The sequence below is a fragment of the Manacus candei genome, unplaced genomic scaffold, assembly GCF_025592945.1.
Source record: "Manacus candei isolate 608988 ecotype Guabito, Panama unplaced genomic scaffold, ASM2559294v1 h1tg000015l, whole genome shotgun sequence".
Lineage (NCBI taxonomy): Eukaryota > Metazoa > Chordata > Aves > Passeriformes > Pipridae > Manacus > Manacus candei.
This window is the reverse complement of record NW_026138063.1, coordinates 3,659,670-3,674,014: the sequence shown is the minus strand read 5'-3', so window position 1 is coordinate 3,674,014 and position 14,345 is coordinate 3,659,670. Positions and strand designations below refer to the sequence as shown.

General features: G+C 42.8%; 1 protein-coding gene across 2 annotated transcripts in view; it reads right to left on the bottom strand.

Annotated features, from left to right (window-relative positions):
• SERPINI1 (serpin family I member 1) overlaps window positions 1–14,345 on the bottom strand; it is a 45,483-nt gene that overhangs the window by 18,211 nt on the left and 12,927 nt on the right. For both annotated transcript variants that reach the window (XM_051781883.1, XM_051781882.1), the window contains 2 exons: window positions 2,630–2,897; window positions 1,094–1,324 (listed from right to left, as the gene is read on the bottom strand). In XM_051781883.1, the coding sequence (XP_051637843.1) occupies window positions 1,094–1,324; window positions 2,630–2,879 (481 nt within the window). In that variant the 5' untranslated portion in view covers window positions 2,880–2,897. The remainder of the gene's footprint in view (window positions 1–1,093; window positions 1,325–2,629; window positions 2,898–14,345) is intronic.

Below are 14,345 nucleotides of genomic sequence, written 5' to 3'. Positions count from 1 at the left end.
ACTGACATCCATCTCTACCTGGAGACTGAGATAAAGGGCAGAGTTTGTTATGGACACAGCAGCTGCCACGTTCCCCTGGAAAAACACCACATCACTGTCAAACTGGAACAAAAGCATTACATGAGGAGTTTTCCCACTTTGGAGCCACTTCCATAAAGCATTACGGATTCTTAAATGCTCAGACCACATGGTGATGTGGTGAATTCCTTATGGGGACCCTGATCCCTTCAAATTTCCAATGGTACAACTGGGTTAGAGTCAGACCTGATGAATTCCTTGTAAAACATCAACCTTCAGAGTGGGCCAGATGAACCAGAAGGAGATGATGCTTTGATCCTTACAATGGGAGAAGTAACTGCACTCCCTAACCTGGAGACCCTGCAGGTATCCAGGGAATGTCTCCTCTTTGGGATCTGACAAGCCAAGCCAGCACTGCATCAAGCAGCTCTCAGTGTGCTTATTTACAGCAGTAATTTTGGGCTTAATCCCCTGCTGCAAATTTGTGTTGTGAAACTGTTGACAGTCTTCCTAAAATCAACTACTCTCTAAACACACTGTCAATCCCTCCCATTGCAAAAAATTCCATTACAGAGCCTGATTTTGTGCTTCAAAACTACCTTTTTATTCCCCAACAGTCTATTTCTCAGTACCTTGTCACTGTGAGTTCCTCAGAGTAGTGATACTACAGAAATCCAAAGCACAGTCCAACAATTCAACAAATTTTCTGCTATTGGCAATAATACTTGTCTTTTTTTATATAATTTAATACCAAAATTAGTATTAAAATTCTATTAAAATGTCTGCTGTTAAAACACTCTCATTCAATAAATGTTAAAGGCACTTTAAGATGGTAAGACCAGAGGAAAAAAAAACTCAAATAGATGCTACATGATCAACAGTGACTAATATTACTTGTGACAGATCATTCCCACACAGGAAAAAATAGAAATACTAGAATTGTTTTTGTGGGAGGAGAAACTTCAGACTCAAACAGAAGAGATAAAAGCCAAGGCAACAATTCAACAACACTGCGGAAGTCTGGAAACAGAAACACCTCCTGCAGGAAGTGTCCAAAAGAATCCCGTGGACTTACTGTTTGTGTGATTCTCCACCCACTTGTTGATTTGGGCAGCAACTGCTGCACTTTGGCTGAAATCCACATTCTCCACTTCAGCCTTAAAGTATTTTTTGACCAACTGCAGGAATTTGTCACTGACATGGAACCCATTCTGCACATACAGGGAGTTGGCGATATCCAGCACGTAATGACTTTCTTCAGTAGTTGCCATGTCAGAAAGGTCCTTCAGGAAGGTAAATTCTTCACCTGAGGGAAGAAAAACAGCTTCAGTGGTTCAGAAAAAAAAGTTAATCCATGTTTTTTTCTGCTGAAAATTCACTAAGACAAAAAAAAAAGTCATCTTTTTTAAAATAAACTTGTTTCTAAACCTACACACACACACTTTCAGATCTGAAGGAATATTTTACAAGAACATATTATTTGGAGCTTATTTTTTCTACTAGTTATAATTAGTATAATTAATGAGACATTTGAATCCCATCAGAGACAAAGGTATCAATGGAAATCCTTTCAACATCAAAAGAGCAATTAAAGAAATTATTACTGGTCACATTTGTATGTCTTGCCACCGCAAATCCTTAACAGAACTTTTGTTCCATCCTAAAAGCCATTTGTTTAAGGAAAAATGGATTTCAAATTTTGAAACTAAGGACTTTCCACAGAGTTCTCTATGCAAAAAGCAGGTCTAGAACTTCTCAGGATCCTGTGTGGGGCAGGACAGAATCATTTGCTTGGGTAATGAGGGATCCTGAGAAGGACTACAGCAGTCTAGGAAGCTTGTACTGCTGCATCATATACCTGAAGCTGAAATCTCCAATTTAAAAAAAAAAACAACAACAAAACAAACCTTAAAATCTGATTGCAATGATATATTCCAAGCAGAAACCATGGAGATGCTCTCACTGAATACCACTCAGTGAGAAGAGTGAATGGCCCAGCTCAAATCAACCGCATAACTCCTTCAATTAGAGCTGAGGGATAATTGATTAATGTTCTAGAGACAAACTGCAGAATTAAATTTGTGCCTCCACAGAGAAGCATCATCCCTGCAGTGGTTTTGTTAAACACAGCTTGGTCACTGTGTTCAGAAATTCCTCCCCAAGAGCCTTTCACTGACAACTTGAAAGTCCAGCACTTTGTATGAATAAGAAATTTCAGTCAGGTTTCAAACCAGTTCCTTTGATATCAATATAAGCAATTTTGCTGAAACTACTGCTTTCCTTTCAGGTTTCACTATTAATCCCTAAAAAGGATGTTCCTAAAAATCTTCTTATATCCCTGGAGGCAAAGGCAAGCTTATTCTGCAGCAAGCAAGATGAACAGTTGGCTGCAGTAGCTGAAGGTTCAGGTGCCCAAGCCAGGGTTGTGTGTCAGCTGCTCTCAGCTCATGCAGAACCCACTCAAACATGTTCCAGCACGTCCAGACCATCAACAGGACACCAAAAAACCCAGTGACTAATAACCCAAGGCCATGACCAGGCCACCTGCATCCTTGTTCAGGCATTGCCACCTGTTTATTTAAAAAAGTAACACATGATTAAGAGGCCTCACCATTTTTCAAGCTGTCAAACCCCAAGGAATGTCGAATCTCTTTCAAAGTGGTTCCATGGGCACCCAGCTCCACCATTCCCATGGCCAGTGCAATGCTCAGAGGAGAGAAAAGGATGTTCTCATCTTCTCTGGTGGCTCTCAGCTGGTTGTAAATGTTCACAGAGAGCTCAGCAATGGTTTCATCGGGAAAATTGGTCTTGAAGGCTTCACTTTGCAAAACAAGCAAAGACAACAGTCCAAGGAAATACATGACTTGAGACTTTAAGATCTGCAAGATAAATTTTAGAGAAAATAAGTTAACTTTGTTCAAGTAAAATAAGATTCAACTTAAGACTAAAGTCTGTGGGGAAAAAAAAAAAACCCGGGTGAGAGCTCAATGCACAATGCAGTTATTTGGAGGAGAATGTTCAAACTGAGGTAGGGATCTATTTTCAAACAAAAAAAAAATCTGCTTCAGTAGGTAAATGTACGTTTTTGAACTCTTCCAGCCCCAGATTAACAAAACACTCGTGGCTGCTACAGAAAAAGACCCCAAAGACAGCAACACCTTTCCTACTTCATGTTTGAATTCTGCTCTTGTGGTTGTTCAGCAAGGCTGACCTGGAATCGGTTTGTGCTTCTGTATTTTTTCACCAGGGAGACCCAAAAAGCCCCTATTTCTTTCATTTGACCTTCCAGTAGGATACAACTTATTCATCTAAGTCACTCTAAGCCCCCAAAAGGGAAAAATATTTCCAGCAGTGTAGGACAGCTCGCTGACACAGTGACAAAGTTACTGTACCGTGAGGTTGCTCCCTTGCAAAACACCTGGCAAGCAGCCAAAACTTCTTTGAAAGAAAAATCAATCATTCCTTGGTTACCAAATGAAACTCCTTTTGTTAGTAAATAATGTGAAAAGTTGGGTAGCTATGCTGGCCAAGAGTCAACACCCCCTCAGAGTGGGTTTCTGTACATACCAGGCAGGAAGATTCTTGTGGAAACAAGAAAGTAAATTAAATTAAAAAAAAGGGTGAGCACTGATGCTTTTGACTAATCCATCCTTCAAGCTTTGCAAAATGCTTCAGTAAGCAACAGTCCTCACTCTGAATAACCCCAGTTCAGCTCATCACACTACCAACAGTAAAATTCCAGCTCCTGGAGCAGTGTGCGTGTATCTCCATCCTTCCATTTTTTCCCTTTCCACTCCGTGCTCCCTCAGCATCTGACCCACTAATGCTCCATGTCTTGGGTCAGAAACACAACCAACAGAGCTTACATTTCAGTTCCTTCCCTCTGCCACTCCTGGTGTCTCTAACACACAACAGAGCCAATCCTCCCCAGGCAGGAGGTTGGACAGGACAAGACTAAAAGCTTTATTCCAGCAGTGTTTCCATGTTGTTGTGTCAGTGTGCAGAGCTCCTCAGCCCAGCACAAATTGTGGGAATGCTGCTGCTCCACTGAACCCATCTGCAGGCAGCCAGCCCAAGTGCCTCTCCTTATGTTTCCCAGCAATCCTGGGCCCCCATTTCCACAGGGTTCTATATCCATGGCACAAAGCAAGCTTTACACAACATTTATATTCTGCATTTCATCTTCAAAGGTCTGTGTAGCAGCATCTAATTCACTCACACAACACAATGATCCATAATATAAGTGTTATTACTCACATTTTATAGCTGAGAAAATACAGAGGACAACTGGGTACACACACGTGCCTTGGCAGCCACTGGGGCTGGCACTGGTTAAGATTCCTCCTGTCCCCCAGCCTCGGATTTGTTTAGTCCTGAACTGAGAAAATTAAACAGATGAACCAGTGCAGGGATCACACAGAGTTCAGGGAAAAGGAGAGCCTTGACCCTGCCCCTCCTCTCATTTCTCATGGTTGTTTCCATATATGTGAGGAATATCCCCCTTTTCTCCATTTCCAGTAAACTCTCCTCTGTGCTGGCATCACTTCATCCCTCTGGGCTACCTGATCAATCTTCCTCTGATCCTTAGCAAGGAATCAAAAGTCTCCAGTGGAGGCTCTTACTCTGTTTAAGAACAGCCCAGACAAGCCATACAAGCCTGAAGCACCAGGTTTAATAGTTGCTGCTGACATGTTTCACTCCCAAAAGTCCCCAGCACTTTGCTGCTGCCCAGTGGCAAACACTGCACTCTGACTATCACTAGTTATTTCACAAAGACTGTTTTTTATAACCAAAACCATTATCCACACACCACAAACTTCCCCAATAACTGCTTTGCTTCATAGCACTTCATTTTTTTTTTAAACCTGTCCGTTTAGAAAGTATTGACTTAAGGATATTAAGGTTTCTGTTATAGAAAATAACTGGATTTCTCTGTGATCAGGGGTATTCTAGATTTCTTTATTTTAGAAAAACACAACTCTCACAATGTTACATAAGACTTCAGTCAGCACATCCCTGGGATAGACTGAGCCCAGGTATTATTCTCTTATCCTAAAAGCTGCACAAGGCAAGAAAGGCTTAATGAACCCACGTCACACAGGTCTAGAGCAGCATCAAAAACGGGGCTCAAAAAATAGATAAGCAGAAGCTCATCTTTCTTTGGTTGAGGATGAACCCAAATCTGGGGACTCTCCCATCCTAATCCACACAAACCAGTTGTGCAGCTCAATGTGGATGCAATTATACAGAGAGCTCAGCTTTCCCCTCCAGGATCAAGAATTGTTTGAGCTCACTTTGAGACCTGACATGGTTCAAACAGATATAAAATAACCTTCAATTTTAAAAAAGTCAAATTCCCCAGCTTTTCAGTTGCAGAGGGAGCTGTTCAGCCCTCCATCACTGATCTTTGTCCTGTGTGCTATTGCCAGACAGGCTTAAATAATTGCAGGAGGGAAGTTTATACATCTTAATTAAGTGCTTAATGTGCAGGTCAGACTGTCTGAATGCTAATAAAATATTTGGTATTAGACAATGCTAAAAACCCCTAAATTATTTACAAATCAAAGGCATGTTTCTTTGTGACCACTCTGGAAAAGCTCCTTCCGTGAAATAATTAAGTTACAATACTTTTCATTATTTAGTTGGACAGAAAATGGGGTAAGTACATAGATGGAGACAAATACAATTTATACTGAAATGCACTTAACAAGACAAAGTACCAAATGTCTGTTTTTAAATACATGCCAAATCCCACTGATGGCAACACAAGAGGTTGAGTGGTGCAGAATTAAAGCTCCCAGTAAAATGAAATAAAGTCTAACAATCTCTATTTCCCCCTGCCCCTTCCACATCACTTCAGTCTAGAGAGGTTTTCCAGTAGAATTCACAGGGAAGTTCCCCACCCACATGTCCAGGGAAAAGGAAGACAGCAGGGATGCAGGAAGGAGCACCTGGGTGTAGGCAGAGGATGTGACCAGCTCTTTGGCTGGCACTGCTCTCTAAAGATATTTGTGAAAACATAAAAATATATAATGAGCACAATGCAAGGGAAGGTGATTTAAAGCAAACTGAAGGCGGTCAGCAGGGAAAAGGTTGTAAAACACCACAGACATGTGATCCATCCCTGCCAGCCAGGGTGAAAATGGTCTTATCTTATCCATCTAATCAAAGATGTCTGTGGTAAATTCCTCAGTTCAATTCTTCTCTCACTTCTAATACATGAGTTCACTGTTCTGACAACGGGGAATCCAGCTCTTAATTGGCATTCCAGTCAGAGCAGTTCCTGCTTCCCTGGTCCTGCCTCACTTCAGGCTCTATTACTTTTGGTTTTATGCCTCCTCATGCAGGAGGGTTGGATCCAACCAACAGCTGAGCACTAATTATGTGCAGCAAGTTCTCAGCATCTGTGTCCTGTAAGAGGGCAGGGGCACCCTGGTTTGTCACTGCAGCAGCCCTGAGAGCAGCTGTGAATTCCCTCTGCCCTCCTCACAAATACGCCTTAAGTGAAGGCAGTGAAGCTGAACATTATGTAACGTACATGCAGAAAGTTAAAGAGTTCCTATGAGTATCATCAAACTTTTTACTCAGTCTTTTGTCTCCTCCTCAGACATCCCCAGCACAGCCTGTCAGTGCTGATCTGCATCAGTGCAATCCACTTAAATAACACTGCAGCAGTGGGAAGGGAGTCAAAGTCCCCACTGAGCAATGTCTAAAAATCAAGAGCCATCAGTTTCAAATGTTACTCTGTGCACTTTGCATTTCTTGGCTACATGTGGGAATGAAAAAAGCTGTTAAAAATACCTTCACTCCTCAGTCACACAGATGTTAAGACCAACAATATGAACTTCTCATTTGAGGGCCAGTCTCAGACTGGGAGTTTTGTTTTATTTTATCTTGATGCATGAATATCTTTCCTGCCAGGCAATCAACAAATCAGCACAAATATACAAACACTGTCCTTGTTAAATAATTGTGTATCACAATTGCTACAGAGGTTTGTCAGTATTAGTTTTGCTCTTGCTTGCAACTGTTCTCAGGGTAAAAAAGCAGCAACAGAACAGCAAACCACAAGATTCCAGATGCCCTTCAGCAGGTACTGGCATTGAGGTCACAACTAGTTCAATTCCCAGGGAACCTTTTCATCCAGAATTTCAGAAAACTGCTGCAAAGTTGTCATCAGTCCTGAAAGTCAGCCCAGCACGTTTCCACAAGTGGTCACAACCAGCTCAGTGTGAGGGCAGCATTCCTGTTCTCCTGCCCTTGGCCAGCCCAGATGTGCTCCTGGGCACAAGGAACACCCGTTTCTGTAATGTTTGAAGAAAAACACTCATGTGATAAACACAGAACTGCTGCTTCTCTCCAGCTCCTGCCTTTCCCGAGCATAAGGCTGGGATGACTAAGAGGAAGCAGAACAACATCGCCCCCTCACTCCCACAAACCCTGAACTATTCGGTTCATCACATGTGCTCTCAGCGAGATGCAGAAGGGGCCGGTGTTCTCTGTAAGACAAGATATTTTGGGAGGTATCATATCAACAAACTCCAACTGAGTTCACAGACACAAAGTACTGTGAAATTTGAAACAGCCAGAACTGGACTCAGCGTAGGAAGGTGCCAAAAATTCAATTAAGGGTTGCATTCTAGTACCTTGTACTTGTCAGACAGGTTGAAAAAATGGGTTATAATTTCCTTGTCTTTAACACCTCTACAGACTGAGGGTTTTATAAAGAAACTCATTTATGGCTTTAAAAGCTTACAAAATAAAGCTGGCATATATATTGCCTTAGTTCCTCAGTACACAGAGACTAAACTAAGATTAGTTGCCTTAAAGATCACTCCTTGCTACCTGCAAACTCAACACCAATGGTGTGGGAAGCACAAATGAGAAAAAGTGCTGATTCCTCATCAGTGTGTAGAAGAAAAGCTCGGGGAGAAAAGCAGGACTGATTACACTCTCTCCTGTAAAGAGCATCTGCAGTAACAGACAGAAGTCTGGCAGAACAATTTGATAAAGCAAGAGCCGAATGTACTCAGGGAACAAGAGCTAATGGTCAGAGGGAAAAAAACCACTATTTATGGATTCGGGGAGGAGCTGGGTCATTCTCCTTCCCCTCAAACCCAACCAAAACTGTCATGTTTGCGACAGATTAATTCTGGAAGAAGTTTGAAATTGGTGAAATTCAGCCTCTGCTGCTCTGCCCGTCAGTAAATATGACAATTGCTGCAGGTACCTTTACTCTGGGTGATTTCTGGTTGGCAATCACATCAACCAACACAGTATCAAACAGGGAGGGACCACCTAACCAGTAGTAACAGTTTAGAAAATGAACACAACTCTCCCTCCACAAAGAGCCCAGAGAGCCCCAGCTGAGCACAGGAGATGCAGGAGCAGTGAGTGAGATCCTCAGCAGTCCCCAGGACCAGCAGTGGTTGTCATGGCTACCCTGAAGGATGTGCAGAGGAGGCTCCCATTGATGGCCAGGATTTGCTCCTGGACTAGTTTAGGCTTGGCCTGGGGCTGCCCTGCAACAACAGGGGAATGTGGCTGCTGCCACAGCCCTCAAGGTTCTTACAAAGCCACTTGATCCTCTGCAGAACAACATCAGAATCGCTTTTTCAGTCCTTTCTGCTTTGCTCAGAAATCCAGCCTTTTAGATTTTTGTTTGAAGATGGGCAAAAATGCTTCTGCTGGAGCAGAAGTATTGTCACAACTGGAAGGTTGTGGTTTTACCTCCCACAGAAGGAGCGTGACACTTCATCAGCTGCTCACTTTGTTCACTGTCCTCTTCCTCCCCATCATTCAGCCCCTCTCTCCCTCCAGCACAAAACAAAGCTCGAACCTGAGCTGACTTCACCTGAGAAATAATTTCTTTTCCATAACCAGTGGCACAGGTGTAGAGGGGACAGCAGAGCAAGGGCTAACTGCTGGAATCAAACATCCTAATGGGAACTCCTGCCCACACAATGCACTGGGGCATCCTTACACGTGCAGCTGATCCAGAGCCTGCCTGGAGGTGATAGCAGGGAAATTAAAGTGCCAATTCTCACAGCAACAGACATGCAATTCATGAGGTGTTACTGCTTAGAGCCAGGAGAATATACCCAAGGAAATGGGAAAATAACTAGATGTCCATAAAATGTTTTAAGCTCCAGCTATCGGGGACAGTGCAAGCAGCACATGAAGGGATCTGCCAAGTCCTTTGGTTATTAGAAGTAGTTTGATTCCTGGAAGTGGTGACAATCCTGGAAAATTATACATTCCTCTCAATAGCAGGCAGGCACATCACTGCTCTGACATGTGTTACATTCAGCCAGCAAGTCAAGTCCTTTATATTAGGGCATGTATTTACATTTTCTGCGCTGCAAAACATGTTTATCCCTAAAAAATGTTTATCCTCAGCTTATGTGAGCATCTGACCTTGTCAAGCAGAGATCCCACAGACACGTGTAGAACCATTAAGCTTGTTGGAATCTGTTTGTTCCATGCATGTGCCATGACATCCATATTTCAATCTGCACAAACATTAGTGATAAACTTATGGCATTTTATCACCATCTGTCAATTATGGTGTCATTGCCTTCTGGAGTAGGAAACCTTGAGGTTAATTTCATTAGAAGCAGCACAATAACAATACAGAAAATAGCATTTAAACCTCCAGGATACAGTGATTGAGACCAAGAGGAGTCATTCTATAGGAAGTTTTTGGACTACACTAAAACCTTGCTCTCCAAAGCACAGCAAGCCATGCCCCTCATTTTTTAAATGACTCCACAGCACCAGGAGCTTCGTGAAAACCTGAAAGGAAAATGGTACCTTGAGAACTTTCGTATTGACAATTTTTACCATTAAATCCCAAATGTTTTTAAACTTTCATGGAGCTTGGCACTGAGTCACTAACCTGCTAGGGCAATTATGCAAGCCAAAGTTGTCTTAATTGCGCTTCCTCAAGCGTATTCCCTCAGCTCCAATTAAAAAATAAAAAGAGATGCTGAGAAGCCATGTCCAAAATACTTAAATTTGAATAGCCTGAAGCGAACATCTAAATACATGTCTCGACAATTTAAAAAAGGTGGTCTTAATTCAAAAACTACTACTGTAAGGCCTGCAGTTGGGAGGACTTGTATGCAATTTCTCTATTTGTTTCTTCTGTCTACAAGGAAAAAAAAAATTGGAGTTTGGCAGAGTGCTTTAATTGTGACAGCTCCAGTGTGCCCCACAAAGCGAAAGCTATAAATAAGGAAACACAAAACCCACAAGCTCTGTGAAGGAGAAAATTTGAAGCATTAGGGAATTTGAGGATTCTGGAGGCTGAGAATTGGGGGTGTGCACGTGACCCTTCCAAGAAAGTCAACAAAGCCTGGCTGAGGAGAACTTCTAGGCTGGAGATTGAAATATTATATTGGATCCGCTCTTAACAGATCAAAACTGACGGTCTACCTGTCAAGTTCCACAGAAGCAGCTCAATCAGGCATAGATTGCTTGGTTTGGTGTCTTTAACATCCACTGCTGCCTCAGTGAGGGCTGGTGGCCCTGTACACCCCCCTGAAGGGGGTCACCCTCATGCACACTGGTCTTGTGGTGAAGGTGTTGACCTGACTTGACCATGGAAGGAGGGACAATACCCAGGCACAGAAGGTGAAGTCGGGTCTCAGAAGCTCTCAAGAATCAATTCTGACAAGTTCTACATTTGCAATAATGTTTGTTTGGAGTGAGAAGGCCAAGGCAGTGCTCCACTCACAGGGCAACCTCTGGGGATAACACCCCAAAGGAGACAGCACCGTTCTTTTCCCTCCCTTTAGATTTCCTTGGGGCTGTTTGGGAAAGGCAGGGTGTGATTTGATTCTGCAGCAGTCACTTTCTATCAGGAGCAGCAGAAAAGCCACACTGCAATCAGTTCTTTTCCAAACAAGAACAACAACTTGCAGGCTCTTGCACGTACTCCACATTTCCTTACTTACAATAAGTCACATTTCTGCCATTTTACTGTGAAATTCAGTTGATCAGGAAGCTCCCAGTAGCAAGTTCCCACTATAATTTAATTAAAGGGCAGTAGTTAAGTTCCACCATATGCAACTGCCAGACGCAATCAGTGCAGTTTAAGTCTAAGGGTGCCGTTCCTGCGTGTACTGGAGCATAGTTTTATAAGTGATGAAAGCTGTCACTTATGTCACAGATATTGCTCTAATGCAGGATGATATTACAGTTTCAGCAGAACCAAAATATATTAATAATACATTTTGTGAGAGCATTTACAGCAAGTGAGTTTGCAATACAGTGTTTCAAGTGCCACACACTTTCTTGCAACTCCACATTTATGGATAAAGCCACTCGGGATCTGTTACATTAGTCTATATGCTTTGCCTGGCATCGTAACAAGCTCTCACAGCCAATTTTAAACCTTCCCAAGTTGGAGGACTGGAAGACACGACTAATTAGGGAGAAACAAAAACAGAACAGGAACCCTTCACTATCCAGGATGGTAGGAAGAGGGAATACTGCATCAAAAGTACCTTAAAATTGGGTGTCTCTGGAAGACACTTGCTGAATGCCTTTCAAAAGCCTAACAACCAACTCAGGAAAGTTTTCAAATGTCTTTAACAAAATGCAGTGAAGAATGATAATCTTTGAACCATCCTCAAATAACTAAGTAGAAAAATATACATTATGTGTTAAATAGTGTTTCAAAAGATCAAAGCAGAAGTTAATTCTTCAATACTTTGTCCAGCTCCCTTCACAAGGACTTCAGAAGCAAAGAGATCAGGCTATGGTACAACTGTGTCAAGATGATGAAGAAAGTTAATTAAAATGTATCAGGATTTCAGAAAAGGAGTCTGTCACTTCATAAACTGAAAGCAAGCCTGACATACAAAACAGCTTGTTTTCCTCCAAAACAACATTGGCTTCAGCCTTGCAATCAACACTGGGCTCCATTTACATTTAGGTAACGTCCCTCTTGCCAGGAGAGTTATTTTTCCCTTCTGTTAACACTACTGAGATCAGAATTACTTTCTCACAGTACAGTAATAAGAAACACAGCTTGTTTCGGAAAAGCCCAAAAACAATTAACCCCGGCGCTAAAAGTAGATGTTACACCCTGATTAATTACCAGGAGCAATTCATCACTCCCAGGATTGTATTTACAATGCACAGACACTGCTCCTCCAACGCTTCCCAGCTCCGGAGCCTTTCTCCATGGAAGATGCAGCTGAACTTCCAGACAGCTACAGTTTCTCTGGGAAGGCTCTGCACGCCCCAGGCAGAGTGTCCTGACAGCCCCAGCCCTGCCAGGCAGCAGCAGCACAGCCCAGGGAGCCCCTGGGGCAGCGCTGGCATTGCCCTGGACCAGCCGGGCCCTGCGCTGGCATCACCCGCTGATGGAGCTGCCCTGGCACAGGGCTGGGGCCAGACAGACCTCCTGAAAGCCTGTGCTTAAAAGCAGCTGAAAGAGCTGTTTTGGCAAGTGAGCTGAGCCTGAGCAGCAGATCCAAAAATCCGAGTGAAAACAGGCTGGAAAGCTGGGCTGCACAGAAACTTCAGGGACAAGAGAAAGAAGAAATGGAGTCAGTAAATGAGTACATTTAATCAACATCACTAACGCTGAGAGAAAAATTTAGCTCTAAGCCCCTCCACTTCAAATATTGCTCTAAGATAACAGCATAAATTCTAGTACAAAATACAGACTTTTTTTTTAAAAACTACAGAATAATATTCAGCCAGTAGCAGGATTTTTCACTCTGGGTTTTACACAGTGGAAAACTCCGAACAAGGCATTCGATATGAATTTCTTTTTGATGTGAAGGATGCTGATCACTCGTCTTCCCAAAGGAGTGAGAAGCATGGGAAGACCACGTGGAGAAGAAAATTAAACTTCTCTTTGCTCCTGCCCTAAGGCCAATTCCAATTCTTGCCTCTTAGGCTTCAGCATCACTGCTATTTGCTCTGCTGCTATTTTTCACGTATTTTCAAATATTTCCATTTGCCTCTCTTATCTCCACGATTTCTTCAACTCTTCAACTCCAGTTTTGTTTGGTTTCCATTTGAGAGCAGCTCTGCAAATATCTAAAAGAAGGAAGGAACCAGGACATTTGCCCAATTACAGACATGACTCCAGACACCAATACAAGCAACTGATCACTCCTATCTGGACAGGAGTTACAACCAGCCAGTGGGGCACAGTGGACAGAACTGCTATGAAAACCCTCATGCTTGTTTCTCCACATCATCACTCCAGTCCTTCCTCCCTCTTATTTCTCTCAAGCTTCCATGAATTTACCAGCTTAAGAAAAAAAAACCAACCAAGAACAAATGGAACAGTGGCAGCCTCACAGTGTTCAAACTGGGAAAGCTGGCAGGGCATGGAAATGAGAAGCGAGCTCGGTGCCCTGCATGTCGGTCTGAATTGTTCAGAGAGAATATTTGGAACAGCAGCAGCTTCGAGGGATAAACGGGAAAGTTAGAAACAGAAAGGCAGAGAGGAAAAACCACTCCCTGCTGTGCAGGCATCTTATTCACAACAGAACATATGCAACGGCCACAGAAATACAGTTTTCTCAGTCAGAGGCAAAAAACAAGACTCGTTTTGGGGGTGGCGGAAAGGGGGGAGAAAATATTCTCATTTTTGTTCTGATAGTTTTGTTTGTCCTGGCCTTGGAGACCTGTAGCTATTGAAACATCACTCTTGGCTCAGCATGGACAAAACAGCTCAGTTCAGAGCCCAGGACTCAAGCTGTGCCTGGAAGGTGGAATCTGGCCTTGGAGCACTTGTGCAGCTCACTGTTCAAGCCTCATTGGTTTGTGTTTATGAGAACTGACGCTGTTCCAAGTACCCACTCGATGATGAGCCATTTAAACACCACATGGAGGGAGCTGAATTTGTCTTAATCTTGCTTATTCTCCCACACAGAGGAGTTCACATCACGTTAGACCCAATTCTAAATGCTAAAGCAATTCCCATGAACAAGAGCAATCACAGGCCACTTGTGCTGTGCTCTGTTGGCTCCCATCTACACAACCTCCCCAGGGCCCCAGGAACACACTCCAAACCCTTGTTTAGAGGGTTTCTTGGTTGTTGGTTTTGGGTTTTCCATGGTTTTGGTTTTATTTTTATAATTCAAAACCTCCAATAACTTAGAGAAAGTAATCAAGTCATTTCCAACGCCCAGAATGAAAAATGGAGGTTGTAACTTCACTGTCTCCCCCTCCCAAAAAATCACCTGTTTTCCAGCAAGCCCCAGGTGTTTCCATAAGGATTCCCTATGTCAAGTGAATATTAATTCTACCTTTTGTTAGAGAGACTGTAACACTACTCCCATTTTTGGTGTTACAAG